General features: G+C 41.7%; 1 protein-coding gene across 5 annotated transcripts in view; it reads left to right on the top strand.

The window, feature by feature from the left end:
• Nucleotides 1-1,205: 1,205 nt before the first annotated feature.
• Nucleotides 1,206-17,413, top strand: part of slc44a5b (solute carrier family 44 member 5b) — a 30,227-nt gene continuing 14,019 nt past the window's right edge. For 4 of the 5 annotated variants that reach the window (XM_080473219.1, XM_080473217.1, XM_080473216.1 and 1 more), the window contains exons 1-2: nucleotides 1,342-1,619; nucleotides 13,119-13,167. In XM_080473219.1, coding sequence (XP_080329345.1) covers nucleotides 1,583-1,619; nucleotides 13,119-13,167 — 86 coding nt within the window. In that variant the 5' untranslated portion in view covers nucleotides 1,342-1,582. Of the gene's footprint in view, nucleotides 1,620-13,118; nucleotides 13,168-17,413 lie in introns of all 5 variants that reach the window. The other variant, XM_080473218.1, reaches the window with a different exon arrangement.

Here is a 17,413-nt window from a genome sequence, read left to right as displayed (position 1 = left end):
GAAAAGATGTGTGAGGTGAACCATACATCAATATTAGTGTGGTCACCTGAAAATGACAGCGTAATGCAAAAATGCTCACAATTCAATTGGTTTGGCTTTAGTATGGATTAATAGTAATCTTGGGCAGGTTTTAGTGGTAATCCTGCTTTTTTGGGGGGCTATGCTATATCACTGTGTGAAAACTGAGAGCTTTACTATTGCTATTATCTGTTCCTCCAACTACTTTGCCAGGTGACTCTATGCACCATCCAGTGGTGTAAACTGGTTTTATGACACAAAAAAGGCTTTTCGCAAATGCAGTAACTTTTTGTGACTTTGGGATTAGACAAGCGGCACACTGCAAAATAGTCTTTTGTACCATCATTGTGCCTGATGTGTCATTTGGCTGATTATTTCAAGTTGTACTGATTTACACTAAACAGAAACATTCCATATTGTTGTTGTACATTAATCAGGCAAAGATGAGGCTGGTAGGGGAAAACAGTCCCCGTCTGGTCTACCTGCCCCTTCTGCTGAATATTGCTATTTCTCTCATACAGTGAAAAAAGGTGTTTCACCAGTGGAACAGATAAATCACACATTTGAAATATGAGTATAGCATAGGTGTTTCCTCTCATCCATCCATCCATCCATCCATCCATTCATCCATCCATCCATCCATCCATCCATCCATCCATCCACTGTTATTGCTGGTACATTTTTCAGGAGCAAATATATTTGTTGGTGGGTGCTAATTAGAGGTTTTGTGGTTGAAAGGGAAACCTGCGGTAACTTTCTTTAACCAGCACATTTATTATGGTCTTCCTTTGTACTTTCTCTGTGTTGCAGCAAATTACTTTTTTTTAGATACAAGCTTACGCTCTAAGCTTTTGGTTTGGTAAAATGTCTACTATTTTCATACTGTATTATTTTCTCTTTTATCAGATGCCATTTCATTTTTATTTGTTTTTACCTCCACCACGCACCCCCTCCCGAGATAAAAAGCCCCTTGAATGTAAAACTTGCCAGCCTGTGAGCTGATCCGAGTCCTGCAATGTCTCAGAAACCCCAGCAGGTGTCAGTGATTCTCCACAGCAGGAACTCTTTGTGGCCCGAGATGCCGTTGCCCTAAAAATACACGCTGCAATATTGGCTGTATAATTAATCGACTCACAGCAAAAGAGAAAGTCGCCCCCCCCGGCTCCAGCTGCCAGCACGGGCACGGTGCAGTCATTGCTTAGTATCCCACCGATGTGGACGTCCAGTTGTCAAAATGCTGTGCGCGTGTTTGCGCTTCAATAACAAAGAGGATGGGACGGCGAGCGGCGGACGCGGCCCCTTTAAGGCCGTTCTGGAATAATTAATGACGTCGCGCTGTAAACACGACCGACGCTCAGCTGCGTGGCCGAAGCATCCGCAGACCTACAGCCCGAAAGACCTCTCCACTCTCCAGCCGTCCTGTGTGTTTGTTTCGGGACCCCGGGAACTACCGAGGGAGGCGGGCGGGCGGGCGGACAGGCTTTGAAATAACGGCTTCACCTCGACTCTCATATGCGGTCTCTAAAACCAAGACGACGGTGCTGCATCTGTCCTACAAAGTGCCATGGCTAGAAGAACGGACATCCCCTCCTCTTACTATGGTGAGTCGGAGGGTTTTTTTTGTGTGTGTGTGTGTGTGTCTTTGTTGTGAACGCCAGGGTTGTTTTCCTCTGCGTTGTCAAATGCCATGACAGCAGAATTAAAACAAAAAAACACAACAATTGACCCTTTCGATGTGATTCGTAACGACGTGCGCCAGCCTACACTGTGAGTCGCTTTAACTATTGCGGGGCTCCGTAACGACTGACACCAAATACGCAGTAACGTACTATAATAATTACCCTCCACGAAACGGGGCTTGTTCAAATTGCTGAGTGTTCCTCGGAGTTCCGCTGCAAATAAAGCCCCGACAATGTATTTAGCGACAAATAACTCCAGCGACGTGATTTAAAAAAAAGAAAAAAAAAAAAAAAAGAAGAATCCTCCGTGTTGTTTACCTGGCGTGAAGAAAAACAAAAGTGCTCACGATAGGAGATGGTTGACAGTCTGCCTCGGTTCTGCCTCCACTTACCGTCACTGGTCTTTGTTGTGCACGTCGTAATGTTTTCCTCGCTAAACTGCATTGACAGCATTATATAGGCATGGCTTTGTTCCAGACACACTGGGAGCTGTCATTGTTTTTGGCCGAGCTGCTGTTTATTTTCTGGCACCAGGACGTTGGTGAATCGTGAAAAAAATGTTCACGACTACAAGTGCAAAACGGGCAATTATCTCATTGTTATTCCCAGATTTGTGATAATGACCACAATTAACTATGTTTTTTTTTATTTTTCCTTTTCGAGTTATTAAGATTTTTTTTTCATTTGACTTGCATTCAACCAATTACCTAATATATGGTTAGTTTTGCTAAAAATGCCACAGATCTATTTTCTTGGTGTTTTTCTTCTTTTCCTCTAGTGTCTTGTTCCCTGTCTTTTAGTACTACCTCTGAAATGATTTTTTTTCCCATGGATACCCCAAAAACTTTGGAAAGCACACTTTGAAATATGTCCTTTAACAGCACAACGTATGATCCTCTCTTCTTTTCGTGCACAGATGAGATTTGAAGTAAAGGTTAAAAAGCAATGTCTTCTGGTCAGCAGTTTTGATAACAAAGGCTTTATTGTCTCCAAATGGCATTTTGACTGGATTGGCGGCCGTATGGGTATTTTTAATCCTTGTGCTGATTTCTTTTGTCCATTAGCTTGCCTTAGTGATCATGCTGTTTATCGAGGCAATATAATCCTTTATCAACACCAGATGCCACACAGGCAGCCATATTTTTCTTCTGAAACAAAGAAAGACGTACACTGGTGCCAGACTAGTGCCAGCCAGTAAGACTTAAAGCTATATTTATATTAGATTTGATCATAGATAGCTAGTGGAATATTTTGCACTTCTTTCTTGATTGTAGTCATTTTTAGCACTTTTAATACACCATCAGCGCCTCTATCCATCCATCTATTGGACCGCTTCATCTAACTTGGGGTTCCTTGGGGGGGTTAGAGCCAGTCCAAGCTCACAATGGGTGAAGCCAGGGTACATCCTGGATAAGTTGCCAGTTTACTTTCAGATGTATGTTTTTGAGCAGGGTGTCCGAACAAATGGCTCGAGAAAAAGTCCTCACAGTAAAGTCTTCCCCAGTGATATCGCACCGCGGCCAGAAGAAATCCATTCCTAATTGGTTTTTATCCAAGGTCGCATGGTGGTGTAGTGGTTAACACTATTGCCTCATGTTGGGAATAGTCATGGTTTGTTCTGGCCATGACGGCCATTTTGTGTGGAGTTTGAACGTGTTCCCCAGGTACTCGGGTTTATTTACAGTCCTATAACATGCACATTAGGTCATTTGGAGTCTTATCAATAGCCATGGCTGAGTATATGTGTGTGTGGCTGTCTTATGTTTGTGTGTCAGCCATGTGATTGTCTGGCAACCAGTCCAGGATAAACCCTTTTTTTCATCGTAAACTGGGATAAGCTCTAGACCCTTGCAACCTCTGAGCTGGATAAGACGGTTTTAAACAATGATCGATGAAAAGTCTTTTCCAAACAGCCTAATAACTTATTATATTCTCATTGCAATTCATCATTACCAGGTAGATAATTATATTATCCATTTTTGATCAAACTCCTATAATAATGTCACTACCAAAGGAGTCTGAGATTTAGATTTAGTAGCTATTCTAACCGGGCCTCTGACAGCCTCAGATGAGGGAAAGTTACTGTTTCTTCCTGTGGGTTTTTTTTTTTTTTTTTCCTCCCACATCTCACATCCTGACCTAGTAAATCCCTGAGACCTCATGACTCCAGCACTCTGTCAATCAACACAGCAGCCTGTCAGCTCTCTGCTCTCCACAGACATACAGTCCACCATTGGGAACATCAATCCCTCTCCCTCCTCTGTTCACAAGTTGAAGCTGGTGCTTGGTGTTGTGCTGTAAACATTTAAAAATAGATTAAGTGTGAAGTTTGTTTTTCAAATAAATGAATCTTACTATACGAGAGAAAGTTATTTAGTAATTAATTATTTAGTTACGTGTATGCAATGTATGTGTACACGCAGTGTGCGCAATATAGAAAATTGCATTTTATAGAGGGTTTAATTAATAAACCTAATTTTGCCTTAACAGCATCCAACAGCTTAGCGAGTGTAGCCCTGGGTGTTTCCCAGTATTTAGAATAACTGCTTCATGTTTTTGCATCCATGGCACATTTGCTCCACTTGAGACCAGGTTACGTGTCTTACAACCGAAAAAACGACAAAAAGGCAAGTTTTATGTCAGGACAACGAAGTCAGACTTTGGTTGGAAACAATATTTTACGCAATGTATTTCCACGAATGTAGATTCACATTAAATGACATATAAGGTGCCTTTTTTTTTCTTGGGCTGTTTAATTTTGTTTAGTTCTTTGCTTAGCATAGCTTTCCTTTGCTTTCCTATAGCCAAAAGGTAGCCAATGTCTAACATTGCCAATTCAGCAGAAGTAGAAAATGCGAAGGCATCATTTTTTTTAATGGACAATTGCCAAAAGAAATATTCTGTGGAGGAGCTGCTGGTGTTCTCACTTTCCTTCTCAACAAGAAACCCACCTACTTTCTTGAAACATTTCTTCTGACACGTATGAAATTGCAGACTGGAATAGAGGCAAATGATGCACAATACTGAGGCGGAAACAAAGAGGATATTGTTGTTCCTCTTAATGAATATGAAAGCTAGATTTCTGGTTAAAATAATGATTCAGTCCCGTGTGAAACGACATGAAAGTGAGCCTCGTTGCCGTCGTCCCCTCACAACCGTCCTTCACTTGAACACCGGCCATATTCCAGTGTGCTCTTGAGGCTAGTATATTATATAATGCCTCTATGTACCAAGTGTTCAGTGGGCTTATACTGTACTGCCGGAATGTTCAGTCAGTCAGAAAAGTAGAAAAGTAGCTCATAATCATTCTGTGACAGGTTTGTAAGTAACCATGTAGATATGAGTTCCAGTCGAAGTGTTGAGCTGGGCACACTGTTAATTAACAAATTTCTCGCATGGGCAGTTTCCATAAACGCTCGCTTTTTTATACTGAGTCAATGCAGAAAGCTGAGAGCAACGGTTGTGATTCAAAGCATTTGTAGGCTCTTCTTGTGGAATTCTAGTAAGAAAACCCTGGGGCAGGAAGTGCTATTATAGGCTTTTTAAGTGTCACTGTCCCTGCAAATATCAGTTTTAAATAGAGGCTGGTGCTCATGCTGCATCACTAATACACATTCTGCTAGTGTTCATGCCCCACCCCACCCCCATTATTTCTAACATGCCTTTGTCACCAATTTCATGTTTCTTTTCATTAGCAAAGGCCACATTAGTTTCTGAATGCAGGCTCACTTCTCGGATGTTGAAAACGTGCTTTCCTGCAGGTGAGGATCTTGCTTAGTACTTAGCGATCTGTATTTCTTTGTGTTGATTCAAGGTATGTTAAAAGGATTTCCTGTTTTACGAAGACAACATGAAATATTGATATTTGATATTGAAACACTGACCCTCCATCACCGATTAGAAAAGTATATATTTTTCATAAAAGGCAAAAGATGATTTGGTTTGAACGAGTGTCATGAAGTCAATAAAGAAAATGATCACCAGAACTATTACAGGTCTGATTTTGCAGCTATCCGTCCATTCATCCTTGCTCTATACTATTTCATCCAACCTAACGGTGCTGGGGACGGGAGCGAATCCCACCTGAGTTTGGCCAAAAGGCAGGGCACAAGCTGGACAAGTCACCGATCATCAGACAGCAAACATGGACACGCACACGCAGCATGTGGTCCATTTAGATATAACCTGACCTATTACCTACTATGCATGTGTTTGGACTGTGGAAGAAACTGGAGTATGCAGAGAACCCATGCACACACGTGGTTACATGCAAAGGCGCACCACTGCCTCTATTTCTTGGGGAGGCTAAAACTGGACTGAGGAGGCTGGACTGAGCCCTGCAGTCCTCGCAGCCTGTGTGGTTGAGAACACACTGACCTCCTTCATCACCTACCGGTGAGGGAACTGCTTGGCTGTGGACAGGATGACTCTGCAGAGGGTGGTGAGAACGGCACAAGAAAATCTCCCGCTGCAGCCTGCTATCCATAGAGGACATCTCAACCAGTCGGGACAGGAGCAGTGTGGCCCGTATCACCGCTGACTTCACACACCAAGCGGACAGACTATTTAGCCTCCTCCCCTCAGGAAAAAGACTCCGCAGCATCAGGGCCAAAACAACAAGGAACCAGCACAGCTTCTGAGACTCATGAACAATATGCCGAAGCTCTAGTGCTGTCCCACGACATCAATGTGGACTATTTGTAATATGTTATCTATATTGCTCCACTATTTAACTGAGAGTCCTTATTTTATTTTATTTTATTTTATGAAGTCTATGCCCACATATGTTGCTTGTCCTGAGTAACATCTTTCTTTTTCATGCAGATAAATAACATTGAATCTTGAAACTCCACACACGCGCTAAAACTGAAATGTTTGTGGTGGATAATTCAAGCTCAGGCAAGATGTTGTAAAGTAAAGTTGGATTCTCACTGCTGTGATACTGCATATTTGAGTTCAGATGAACGCTTTGCCACATGAAACCTGCAAATGTTTGAAGTGTAAAAAGTAAAAAAGATTATTTCTTTTTTTTTTGTGAAGATGCACATGAAAATAATCTTGATCTTAATTAGTCATTTAGTCTTTACAGAGTCTTAAAATCAAATTTTCCTAAGACATGCCAATAAGCCTGTCTACAGGGGGAGATTATCTGCTGTAACCTGTTTCTGTGGAAATTAGCATGTACATGTGACACTAATGGAGTAGTCTGTCTTACATCCGAGTTTTTCTTAAGATACCACACCAATATATAACCCTAATGAGAAGAGTGTGACCTGCTTGCTTTGAAACCCACTGGTATTTAAAGGTGTGCTGCATGCACTGGTATAGGTGCGAACTGGTGCGTGTGTTTTAATTTATCCTTGATTCATTGCATATTTAGATATCAAAGCCTCTCCTCTTATGGCTAAGTCTTTATAAATCCTGGCAAAAGCCATTTGAGCCTGTCACTGATCTACAGTAGCAGTACCAAGTCTCATTTCACAGAAACACAGGGCTGCCACTGACATGCCTGGAGGCTCCCACAGAAGTAACCAAGGTCACAAAGCCCTAGCCACAATACTGCGACTTCTCTGCTTGAAGCAGCCGGCCTGGCTGTCAACATTTGACACTCCATTGCTAACTCCTCTTCTGGGAGTACATTCCCAGCCTGGATCGCACAATTCGCTGTGCGTCAGCTAGCATTATATCCGTGCTTCTTTCTGTAAAGCCACACGGTAAAAATGGTTCCTGCACTACTAGTAGTTAACTCAGTGGCCTGCTAAAGTCTGATATGCCAAGTACACAGTCCTCAACCATCTGCTAATAGTTGGGCAGGCCCCAGGAGACTCTTCGCAGGAAACCCAAACCACAGATCGGCATGTTGTTGTCTGGTCTCAATAAGGAGACAAGCACTTTAAGGGTTGTACTGTTCTCCGGAGGAAGAATACAAGCAAGGCGTAAAGGATGTTTCTAGATACAGAAGGGCAACAGAGGAACAAGAGTGTTGGCGTTTCATTGTGTGTAGTTTTTCCTCCCGATTTTACCGTGGGAGAAAAAGTGCTGTCTAGAACGTTGGCTGCCGTGATATTTCCACATATTTAATTTTCAGTTTCAGAGAATTATGGGAGACTTTCATTCAGGTGATAATGTTCCCAATTCATCCGAGTTTGTATAGGACTCTGTTTCATGTGTGCATGGTGGGGTTAGTAGGACGTAAGAGTTGTTTCTCTCATGGGGAAAACTTGCCAGTAAATACATCCTGCATGACCCCTTGTGACCTCGACGTGCAACTTTTTCTGATTCAACTGTGAAACTTTGACAGTGAACTTCTACCCTAAAGACTGTTTCTTGCCAGTCTCTTATCCTATCAAAGCTGCACTCTGCCTTTTATCTTTGTGGCAGGGATCCAACCAAGCAACTCTGTTGCTGGTGTGCTATTCGAATCACATCGATGCTGCAGAAGAAAGTGGGATACTTCTACTTTTTAAATACAGACGAGAGAAAAACACAAAGCCCCAAAGCCATATTACTGATGTTGCTTTCCTCTATGGATTGGCAGAAGCCCGTGCTTTCATCAAAAATGAATGAATATAGTGTACACAGCAGTCAGACTCACAGGCAGCGCATTTTCTGCTGAGCAACATCATTATGCTGAATTTTTAAAATTTCTGTTTTTTTTTTTTTTTTTCCCCTTTTTTTTTATTTGTAGTTCCATGTAAGCCTGACATAGCTTGGCCAGAGGTGCACTCTCACAACACTCCACTCTCTCCAGGTCTCGGAAGTGTTTATAAATACCCATTGCGAAAACAACAAAAAAAAAGTTATTTTTTTTCCCAAATGGCCCGTCTGACCCGTCCCGTGTAGAGCACCTGCAGTGTTCGAGCTTTTTGCCTGCCCACGGTATGAAAGAGGCCTGTGTTGGACAGTGGAGCCAGGGGACAGTGGTGCCTGTGTTTGCCTGCGTTGACGTGTCTATGTACTGGATGATTTGAGAAACTCTGTAAAGCAGAGCTGTGGCAGAGTGAACGTGGGGTAAAGAAATAGAAGAATTGACACTTCAGAGGGTGTGTTGTACTCTGCTCTGCTCTGGTCTATTCATCCATCTTCCGCAACCACTTTGTCCAAGTAAGTTCCACAGGGTGCTGCAGCCTCTTCCAGCTGACCATGAGCGCAGGCAGGTCACACCCAGGGCAGGTCACAAGCCCGTCAGCATGCACATGCAGGAAGACCGACAATTCGCTCTGGAGAGTCACCACTGAACCTCAAGCACATTTTTGGACCGTCGAAGGTAACGAGAATTTCCAGAGAAGATGCATGCACCAGGAAACAAAACATGCAAACTCCAGACAAAAAGGCCACCGAACCTGAAGCTGAACTCGGCAATTTCTTGCCGTGAGACGTGACCGCGGCCCACTTACACTGCCCACCCTAACTAAAGAATGAATGAAATGGATTGTTGAGGAACTTCAGTTCCACATCAAGTTGAGTTTCTATCTATTCTTTTGAAACTTCAAGAGGTGTCTCCTTGGGTTCACGAACATATCCTGGATGTTTTTAAGGACGTCGTAAAAATGTCCTTAAAAAAAACTTTTCTGCATAAAATGCTGACGTCTGATTTTTTGAAAAGGAGAATTTGTCAAATGTTCCCGTTTCAACAGTTGTGTATATTGCTTTTTTTTGTGTTCTTTCAGTATATTATGCACAAAATTTCTGAGCAAAGTAAACCACCCGGAACAGTTGTGCATTTGTGCTTCTTCTTAAATTGTCAACTAACCGGTCTCTGTGGGGTTTTTTTCTAAGGATTTTTCTATTTGGATGAATTATTCAATCTTTTCTGCCACTTTGGTGTCGATTTTTTCCCCGTGACTACAAATAAGTACTTTAGGCCGTTGTTTGTGAAGTCATAATGGACTGCTCTTTAATATTTTATTAGTGGGTTTTTTTCTCCAATATTTTTAAGTTTGTCACGCACATTTCTGATGCGAGTCGCTCACTCCCGCATATTGATCCATAGATCTGGTTGCCACGGTAGATTAGCCACGGATACAGGGAGCTCAGTAGTGAAGATCTCTGCCAAAGCCTTTGTCCGGTTTTGATGGGTTTGTTTTATCTTTAGCCCACTAAGTTTATAGCCTCTAAGCTTTTGATTACCGCTTTGATTGTTGTGTTATGTGTAAATCTTTCAGTCACAGTGGAACGAGGTGGCATTATCTAACAGTATGTCAATAGAGCAGCCGAGCAGTTAGTAGAGCTCACAGTGACTCTGGCTGTCCCAGTGTAGCATGCCTGCCAGGCTTTTTCCGAATGTTTTTGACTACAGACCCTCATTCAGCTTGCCTACAGCCAGCAGCGCACATCCAGTCCACCAGTTCCATCCCCTGCACTGGCAGACTGCAGTGCAGTCCAAACAGCCGTCATCTAATGCAGTGTCGGCTGGTGGCCGGGCATCGCTGCTTTTTTTTTTTTTTTTTTTTTTTTTTTCTTTCACCACACTCTCTTACCTTCTCACTGAAATGTGTTTGATGGGTCAGATGATGATGCAGCAGCCAAGTGAAAGTTAGAGAGAGCAGCGGTTGAGTTGATTCAGCTGGAAGTTTTTCTCTTAAAATGAAAAGTTAATCTCCCTTTGTCACACGACATTGATAGTTTTCTATAATTGCTTTTGACTGTGATTACACCTTTGATATCTTCTTTTTGGGTAATGGGCCATCTGTTGGTGTGCATATTGTACATGTTACACACTATTTAAACTGTAGAGTGATCTCACCACTGATATGACTTAAAAAAAAAATGGTCTTCAGTGCACCACAATCTGTCGTTTCATCACGGGCGTTCCTTGATCTCGGTGTGATTCATCTTCCAATTACCATCTGGACTAATCTGTTCTCACTGCGATACACTGTAGAGATCAGCATGGTTTTGAGGATTTCCTTGCAGCACGGTAAAGAAAATTCAAATGGCACTAAAACCGATGCATATATATTCGTCTCGAGTTAGCCCAGTTTAGCTCGCCTCATGTTTTGCGCACTCACGGCAGTTGTACGCTCTAATTAGCTCTGATATCATTTAATGGGATACAGAGTGGTGGTTATAAAGATGTTGCAACAAAGGGTGGGATTTAAAAGCTATTGGTGGTGACTTAAGGCACAACAGAGAAGATCAGATTACTTCTGCCAGTACACAGCTGTTTGCAAGGTATATATGTAATAGATAGAGCATCGTAGAGGACACATTGAAATATATTATTGTTCATGGCTGTTGTGACCTGAAGGCTATGTAAAGCATTACTCTTCTATTATATGCTATTCATTTGATATATTGAGTAATTTCCCATAGTTACACTCATGAGTTTGCACTAAAGCCCATTTTATATATTTAATTCCTCTCCATTACAATTAAATTAAGTTCAGTTGAAAGAATTCTCATAAAAACACATAGTGGAAAAAGGCATCCCACTAACCTGCAGGTCTGTCCTGTTTTTGTTTCCCTACATTGCAGCTTTCCCAATTTACTGATATAGAACATATTTGAACCATATTTATGTTGTGCTGGTCAACTTCAGTTTCAAGTTTTTTTAATTTTTTGCTTTATTTTAATTGGCTCGTCGGTAGCATGGGTCCTTTAGCTGCAGTGTTAGAAATGATAAAGAAATACAGTAAATCCATCAAACCTTAACACCGTGTGTGTGTGTGTGTGTGTGTGTGTGTGTGTGTGTGTGTGTGTGTGTGTGTGTGTGTGTGTGTGTGTGTGTGTGTGTGTGTGTGTGTGTGTGTGTGTGTGTGTGTGTGTGTGTGTGTGTGTGTGTGTGTGTGTGTGTGTGTGTGTGTGTGTTCTATTCTTGCATTTTTAGGAAATGCTGCAGTGAGCACCTGGCCTTGTGACACTGTGTCCTTGGCTGAGGAATTTATACACTTTACATCCTCCATTTTTTGACCTAATACACTATTCAAGTGAGTGACTGCAGTGACGGCCAAACAGATGGCTCGAAACTACAATTTCTTAACGCCAAGGGCAAAGAAAAAAGGGCATTCAGCTTTTCACATTAATTAACAGAAAGGTCAACAATGCCACCGTGGAAAAGAGGCTGAAATGGTCATAATAACACACCTATGTTGCTTCTAAGGAACGCCCTCACGATTCAGTTGTTGCACAAAATCGCATGCAACTATGACACGAGAGTTTTTGCTCGCTCACACCGATGACACTGTTGACCCAAAGATCTGGATTTTCTGAAATTCACCTTGGCTTTTAATGCATTGGCCTTGTGCAGAAACATCGAACTTAGAAACGGTTTAAATTACACCACTTAGGTTTTTGACCGTGACCGGAACATTTCCAGTTAATTCTCCTTGAGAATGTGTGGTTTTCAGCTTATTGCATGTTACACTGTGCAACATGGGCTCACCCATGAGTTTGACTGCACACCGAATGCGTGACAACCCAAGCTACAATCAGATTGCTGTTGGCAATTGCTTGGCATAATGGGTTTTTTCCAGTGACATGCGGCAGAATGCAACGCAACGCATATTTAGACTATACCTCCTCATGACCAGAAAGAACCAGGTGCTAGTCGAGGTGAGAGCAAATATACGTGGCAGATCTCTAGTTTTCGACATCTGAAGAACTGAAGGAGAAATGGTTGCTGAGCTGGCAGCAACTCTTGGCTGGTCAACAGCAAAGCGCTTACATCAAAGGCAAAAGCAGAATTAATGAGACATAAAGATAAACCAAAAATTAGTTAGCCCTTTAAAAACATTAGAAATAGAACACATACCCTTGAGTCTGAATCTGAGTGAGAGTGGGTTCTTTTTTTCCCTCCGAGCCCAATGCCTGACAAATCATGCAAAGCTGTGAGCCGCACAAACTCAAACCCAATTTTTGTTTGATTTAAGGTTTTAGAAGGAGTAAAAGCCTTCTCTACTTTTTGGTTTAGCTCACAAAGCGATAATGCACTTGTTCTCTTTCGAAATTGTGTTTCGAAACACCATGTAATCGTCAGTTTTTTCGCGTAATTAAACACAAAAGATTAATTTGACTTTTTTTGTTTTGAGTCTATGTTCCGCTTGTTTCTCAGAAATATACATGAGAAGCTGCACTTGATTTAACTGTGCTTTAAAGTTACACTAAGATTCACTGACCTGGTACACAGTGTGGCTCTTTCGTTTCCTCTCAGTGTTGCTTAGACAAACATTAGAATAAATATATAGACAAATATACATCGACCCAGTTAGTTTGTTCTGGCCCGGCAGCTTGACTTCTGACACTTTCCATGTATGTGGTGTAAGTAAGTGCTTCTCACTAACACTTTGTTTTCTGCTGTGCGTTATACCCATTACTATGTTCGTTTCCGTCATGAAAGTTGACTATACTGTAAGTTTGTACTTAATGTAATTTCCCTTATTTTTTGTCAACTGACTCATCAATACTGTTCTTGTCTTCCAGGTGAACCACGCAAATTTGACCCAAACTTCAGAGGGCCCGTCCAAAACAGGTAAACCACATCACCACATTTTGCATTTCAAACGCGAGATTTTGAGAATCTTCTTCTTGTGAACACGGTTTATGATAAGATAACAGTCATCATTTATCAACATTGTATCAGCATGGATGCAAAGAAAACATCTCAAACACAAACAGGACTTCTTTTTTTTTATTTGTAAAGAAACCCTGCTTTTGTAGTTTAGGTGAACTTGACCCTGCAACATTTGCCCCCAGATATTGATTTTGCCCATTGTATAATCTTTTTGGAACACACTCCCGTCCCAGCGCTGACGGATTGACTATTTGTCATGCTACTTTGATAAAGATCGAGGCTCGCTCTCTCCACTCCCGTCACGCAGATCAATGGCCATAAGTCAAGCTGGTGGCGAGGGTTAACCCAATGACACACATCAGTGAGCAGCAAAACACACGCGAATCAGTTGTGCGCTTCATTAGATATCATGGGAACCGATGCCTCGGTACCAAATTGGAGGCATAGTTTCTCATTAAGACTTTGACCGTGCTTGTTTGGTACCTTAGTTGTTATTTGTCCCCCTTCTTTCTTTGCTCTATATTAACTAACAGGTTTTGAAATTAGTTTTTTGTTGGGTTTTTTTTGCTTTAGATGCATACAATTATTTTGATGTTGTCTTCAATGTAACTCAAAAGGAACAGCAGATTTTTATTCTCAGCAGCAAGACGGGAACTACTCTACCTCCTTGATTTTCTAGAGCATTATTGCGTCGTTCGATGTTTATTCTAGGAGTAGTGCATAGTAGGTATCTATTGGATGTCACAGTGCTCCTCAAGAGCGCTTTTAGTTTATGGAAAATAAAATTTCAAATGCAGTTGAGGTGCTACCATAGAGTGGATTTGTGAGGGGGGGGTGAGGTAGTTGTTGATACTCTGCAACAACAACAACAACATGTCACTCCTCAACATGTCAAAGTGGCGCAGGGATAGAATCCAGACACTGGAGTCAAGGAGACAGAGATGCAGTCAGCTCAACACAAAAATGTTGATATTCTTTAAAGTTTACTAATATTATGTGTGAATTACAAGCAGCTGAATGTGTTGTGCCAATACTCCGCACAAATTTAATGGTTGAAATTGCTTCTAATAACATCAAACAAAAGATTGTGCTTCCTATGTCTTCTGCACCGCTCCATCCAACTTGCAGTAACCATGCAGTAAGTATTAGAGTGTACAACATGAATCATCGGCAGTAGCGGCATAAGATGCCGTTATGAATTCAAGAATTACTTCTGAACTTCTCATCCTTTAATGAGGTTAAATTAATTTTACATGTTAGGACTCGTTGATTTCTTCAGAACAATGAAGACCAGATTTGAACAATAAAGCAAAAACCCCTGACGCTGTCACTATCGGCTTTTCTTGATGATTTAGTCATTTTCTGAGGTAATGGAGGCTCGTATCTCTTTTATGTTCCGCGTCAGTTCGGCAGGCTGCTGCGAAGGCATGTTTCAGTCCTCCTGTGTCTCTTTATCCCACCCTCTTCAGCCCATTTCACTGCTACAGCTGGGTGTAGGCACCAAGGATACTTTGATGTTTCTGTGGCCCAGAGGCTTTTCTTAATGAGAACTGGGAGAGAACCAACGCTGTGGTCGTCTTGTTTTCATGCGAGCTCAATGCCTAAATGAAGTAACTCCAGCTCGTTATTGAGCCGTTCTCTCCAGGCCAGACACAAGTGAACATGCTGTAATGTAATGTAATCCCGCTTGACTATTAATGCAAACAGAAATAAATGCAATTTTTCCACAAAACAAAAAACTACACACAAAAACATAACGCTCAAGCATAATTCCTTAACGTATTTTTTTACCTTCAGATTGTGGTTTCGTATAATCTGTGGTATTCTTCCATTAGCCTGTGTAACAATTTACCTTAATGAGCCTTGTAGTTTTTGGGGGGAAAACTGCTCTCTCAAACAATTGTCCCTCATGCCTTTCATGACCGTGCAAAATAAATCTTTTGTGTGCAGATTTTGCCCTCATTGCTGTGACAAAGCATGGGCAGTCTGGCAGATCCACACCAAAATGGCACCCGTGCTATTCTGTCGCACTTCTGCCATCTGTGGCACCTTGGCTCCTGCAGAATAGCATCCCTGCAAATGTAACACCGATACAAAACTTTCTCATTGTACCACAAAAGCTTTCAATGCCCCCCTTTTCTTTTTTTTTTTTCACCCTGTGAAAGTACACAGACTACCAACACAGTACTCAAGCAGGGCAGTGTTCATTTTTTAGTATGCACAAGTGGTACCTGAGGACATCTGACGATTTGAAGCGAAGCCCGTTTGAAAAGAAACTACATGTTTCTTTAACTTGTGTTTCTTAGAAATGAGAGCTCGGCAGAATTGTTTTCAGCCAGCTTATCCTGTCAGCTCCCCTTCAGTACTGACCTTCCAATGCTTCAAAGGTGACTTTGTTGTAGCACAATAATGCTGTGTTTGCACTTTTGCACTTCTGTCTGAGTGGAAGGCACAACTGATATACAGTAAAAAATTGCATTAAAGTGGAGGAGAGGCAAGATTCCCAGAGCTCATATCTCAGCATCTGATCATCTGGGATGTGTGGCTGAGTGATAGATGACATATTTACCAGCTGAAAGTAGGAAGAGGCTTTTAAAGGCAAGGCATGCAACAATCGCCATAGCAACCCAGACGGCTCTTTTTGAATTGAACAAAATGATATCCCCTTGTCTACCTTTGTTAATAATATGCACAATCTCTGGACGTTGGCAGGTTGTCTTGACACACCTCACATCCACTGTCAGTGTAAAACTGTTGTTGTTGACATGAGGTAAAGTGGGGCCTACTTTATCTGCCTCTGTTTCTCTGTTGTCTCACAAAAATAATTGCTGTGCTTCCACAAGAACGGTTCGCACCATGACATGTGTCACAAGTTTTTACCTCTATTTCCAACACTACTTTTCTGCCCTTTCGGTTAAATGTGAAACAATTATTTTCTCCATCAATTATTCATCCCAAAATATTTTCTTTCCTGCCCTATGCATAAAAGTTACCCAGCGTGGCCTATTTCATTTTACCAACCCAACAATCGATTAATGCAAAAGAAGTACCAATGAAAAATTTCTTTTTTCAATGATTGGCAAATTCATTTAGAAGTCAACAACCTATGTTTTACTTTTTAGTCATTCAGTTTTATTTTGTAGAGGTGATTTTGCTATTTGTGCATGTGTCAGTCATCATAGGCTCACCGACCAGGTTGAGGGACCAAGTAATGTTTTTGTTTTTTTTTATTTACGGCTTTACTGTAATTGGGATGATAAGGATAACGGAATTATATAATCCAGAAATTAGAAAAAAAAAAGAGTATTAGCAGCACTGCTTAGAAAGGCAAGATGTCTAGTTCTCTCTATTTGTAAGTCCAACGAAACAATCCAGCAGAGCAGGCTGGTAACACAGATTGCAGGCTTTACTGCAGTTACTTATGCACCACCATAAAAATTGTCTCCTAATTGCAGCTGCACTTGCAAACAGTCCTGACTAATTTGCGATGCAGGCTGAAATTACGGCCGGCCCTTAATCTGGGGGGGCAAAAATGAGCATGCAGTTGGAATTGTTGTGTTTGTTTCCCTGATAAAAATGCATTTGTTAGACTTGTTTACATTTGAATGTAAATGTTGTCATATCTGTTTAAGCCATTATTTCTCCTCACACAGTTCTTCCCCGGTGGATGGGACATGTGCACAGCACTCCTTTACTTTTTACTATCTGCTATTTAATTGTTCATTGGCGTTCGGGGGCTGATAAGCAGTTGTGTCTGGATTCTACCATATGCGGCAAAACAAGGTCAATCTATTGTTCAAATAACCTGTAGAGAGTAAGCACTGTCATATTTCTGAGCTTGAGCCTCCTTTTGACCTTGGCTTTGAAAGCTGGTAGAGCTGATGGCCTAAACTTGAAATCACCAGCATCTGCCGTTGGGGAGGCTCCACATGTCAGTTGTATGGTTCTAGTGTGCAGTGGACTGAATATGGCTTAGGTCTGGTACTTATCTAGTCTGAATTGGTTTTGAAAAAGGGTTAGACAGACAGCTTCTGTCGCGGGCGGAAGGGAGGGGAAGAAAGCTTGTTAGTGAATAAAGAGTGAGGGAGACAGTGGATAAAGACTCTGGGAGAAACACTCTGCAATGCTGTTTCAAACCACCAGAGTGAGGCTCCCGTGGAGACTGGGAATCTTCAAATAGCTGTTTCTTTGTGCCTGTGGGACG

Source organism: Lipophrys pholis (assembly GCF_963383615.2).
Source record: "Lipophrys pholis genome assembly, chromosome: 10".
NCBI classification, from domain to species: domain Eukaryota; kingdom Metazoa; phylum Chordata; class Actinopteri; order Blenniiformes; family Blenniidae; genus Lipophrys; species Lipophrys pholis.
This window is presented reverse-complemented; position numbering and strand designations above follow the sequence as displayed.